A 2,707-nucleotide genomic window follows, 5' to 3' on the forward strand; every position below is an offset into this window, starting at 1 on the left:
TAATATTTCAATAAATTTCTGTAGCTGTGTTGGTAGTTGTAATAGTAGTAAGTAGTAGTAGTAAATAGTAGTAGTAGTAATAGTAAGTTGTAGTTGTTGTTGCTGTTCGTGGGGCGGGGGGAGCTTGTAAGAATGTGTGGAGTGAGGCATGTGGGTACCTCCAGGATCACTGTTTGTGTCTTGTTTGCGCTTCCTCTTCTTAGTTCGGTTGGTATTTGCGCGGGAAGACCAGTCAGGGTACAGCTGCATGTGCAACTGTCTCTCCCGTCGCGCCAACTCATAATACTTGGCCTGTTCCTCTCGCCCTAGCGCGTGCCACTACCGAGAGAGAACCAAACACTATTTGTAATTGTGCATGAACCGTGGGCTAAACAATTATTTTTAATCAAGAAGAAAAAAAAAAGAGGTTCACTAATGCTACTACCGCCACCCTAATTTGCACCTTTTCCTTTTTTTTTTTTTAGCTATATTTCTCTTTTAAACTGTTCGCTTATAAATTGTTCTTTTTTTTCTTTCTTTCTTTCTTTCTTTCTTTTTTCTTTTCTTGCATTAAACGATAAAAAAATCTCGTTGCTCTCGTTCGTATGCGCTTTGTATAATAGTATATATATATATATATCTATATGCTCGTTCGACGCATCGTCGCCATTTTGCTCGAACATATTTCAAGTAACACTGGGGTCCCTACTTTCCGTTTAAAGTGCTAGAAGAACAGCCTAGATTCTCCCCTCCCCCTCGCTTGTACCGCTACTCGTCGTATCGTTACTTTTATCGTGAAGAACTTCGACGATACAGGGTGTCTGATAGAGAGAATCGATTTTACGGGATTTATATGGCGGGACAAGAACGTTACATATTGGATTCGCGAGAGTACGTTGACTTGGTGGTTTATACACTGAAAAAAAAAATCCTATAATCACAAGTTGCAACATACATACATATATATTCTACCACAGAGACGTTGAAAATGTTGAAAATATAAAAATAAATGATTTCTACTTTATTTATTTTTTTTTTTTTTCAGTGTATCCTTCCAAGACAATTTTCCAATTAACTTACCGTACGATCATAAAAAAGAATTTCGATCGTTCAAAGGAAGAAACGGACAGAGTGATCTGACCAACACAAAGTGTCCTCATTGGTTCGAAATAAAAAGTTCAAAATGCCAAGTTCTTTCCGCGACACGTCTCGATGGGCCAAGAAGGGAAGCGGAGCGGTCCCGTTCGAAACGATCGTGAAGAGAAAACGACGTCCCTCGGTCTCTACTACCAGACATCCCGTACCTAAAGGCTCTCATCATCATCATCAATATCATGATCATCATGATCGTCGTCGTCGTCGCTCATCGCCCGAATTAATCGCAATTTCGATATCTATAGTTTCGTTCGTTCGAAAGGTATACATTTCTTTCATTTCCTTTAATCGTTTTTCTTTTTTTTTTTCCACATTCTTTTTTTGTATCCCCGTGAACGGATACCGCTTTAGGGAGTTTGGCCAGATACACAAAAAAAAAAGAATCTGCGTAATGATCGTCGCATGCCGCGAGACTCCGTTCTTTCCCTCTTGCTCTTGCCGCCGCATATGCATAATTAATCGGCCGCATTAGAATCCGCAAAAGAATCCGTCCCCAACAGACAATCCAATAAATGCAATCGAGTCGAAAAAAAAAAAAAAGAACGGAAACACGTGTACGTACGTAAGCGCGTGCACGCAATCGCGCGTTACACAACCCCCGAGAGCGCGAGAGTGTGCACGCGTGTACGTGTGTTTGTTCCGACAGGGCTCTGCTCGATATTCATTTGAACACATGAGAAAACAAAAAGTTCGCACGAGTCGAAGAGTGGAAAAAAATGTCAAGACGGAATATATATATATATAAAAAAAAAAAAAAATAAAAAATAAATAAAAAATGAATAAAAAATAAATAAACGGAGAAATAAAAAAAAATGTATATATATATAACGAGAAAAAAAAAATTGAAAAAAAAATTAGGTAATAAAAAAAAAAGAAAATAAGAGGAACGTGTAAACAACAAATACAAAATGGACGCTTAAAACAAAGAACGATAGACTAGAAAAAAAATTCGAAAAAAAAAATATATATATATATAGAATAAAATATGTTCGTTGAAAAAAAAAAAAAAAGAGATCAACAAAATACAGAATGAAACTTTGCACAGAGACTTTGATCGTTTCAATATCAACCAGTGATATAATAGGTAATCTATATGAATTATTATTATTATTATTATTATTATTATCATCATCATTATATCATTATCATCATTATTATTATATTATTATTATTATGATTATTATTATTATTATTATGATTATTATTATTATTATTATTATTATTATAATGAATTATTAAGGGCCTGCTGTTCTAGCACTGGAAAGTGGTACCTCCGGTGGGATCTGCGGACCGTTCTTTCTTCCTCTTCTTCTTCTTGCTGCCGTATCCGTAGTTATCCCTGGCACTCCAGCCGGGGTATCGTTGCTGATGGAGATGGCGCTCCTGCCTGGCCGCCTCATAATACCGCGCCTGCTCCTCCCGGCTTAGCGAGTGCCACTGCGTGTCATACCCCCAAAATTCAGATTCACAGATTCACAGTCTCACAGTACTTATCCGTGCACCGTGTGTCCCTTTACTTTTTTATTTTTATCCACGTCCCATTTTTTTTTTTTTTTTTTTTTTTTTTTTTTTT

The 2,707-nt window shown here is 36.9% G+C and overlaps 1 protein-coding gene across 5 annotated transcripts in view; it reads right to left on the bottom strand.

Moving 5' to 3' along the window:
• The window catches only part of LOC102673651 (protein pangolin, isoforms A/H/I/S-like), a 33,712-nt gene that overhangs the window by 13,211 nt on the left and 17,794 nt on the right, over nt 1-2,707 (bottom strand). For 2 of the 5 annotated variants that reach the window (XM_031510875.1, XM_031510877.1), the window contains one exon: nt 159-318. In XM_031510875.1, coding sequence (XP_031366735.1) covers nt 159-318 — 160 coding nt within the window. Of the gene's footprint in view, nt 1-158; nt 319-2,405; nt 2,572-2,707 lie in introns of all 5 variants that reach the window. The other 3 variants (XM_031510874.1, XM_031510876.1, XM_031510878.1) reach the window with 2 other exon arrangements.

This window comes from Apis dorsata, unplaced genomic scaffold (assembly GCF_000469605.1).
Source record: "Apis dorsata unplaced genomic scaffold, Apis dorsata 1.3 scaffold_267, whole genome shotgun sequence".
Classification (NCBI taxonomy): Eukaryota; Metazoa; Arthropoda; class Insecta; order Hymenoptera; family Apidae; genus Apis; species Apis dorsata.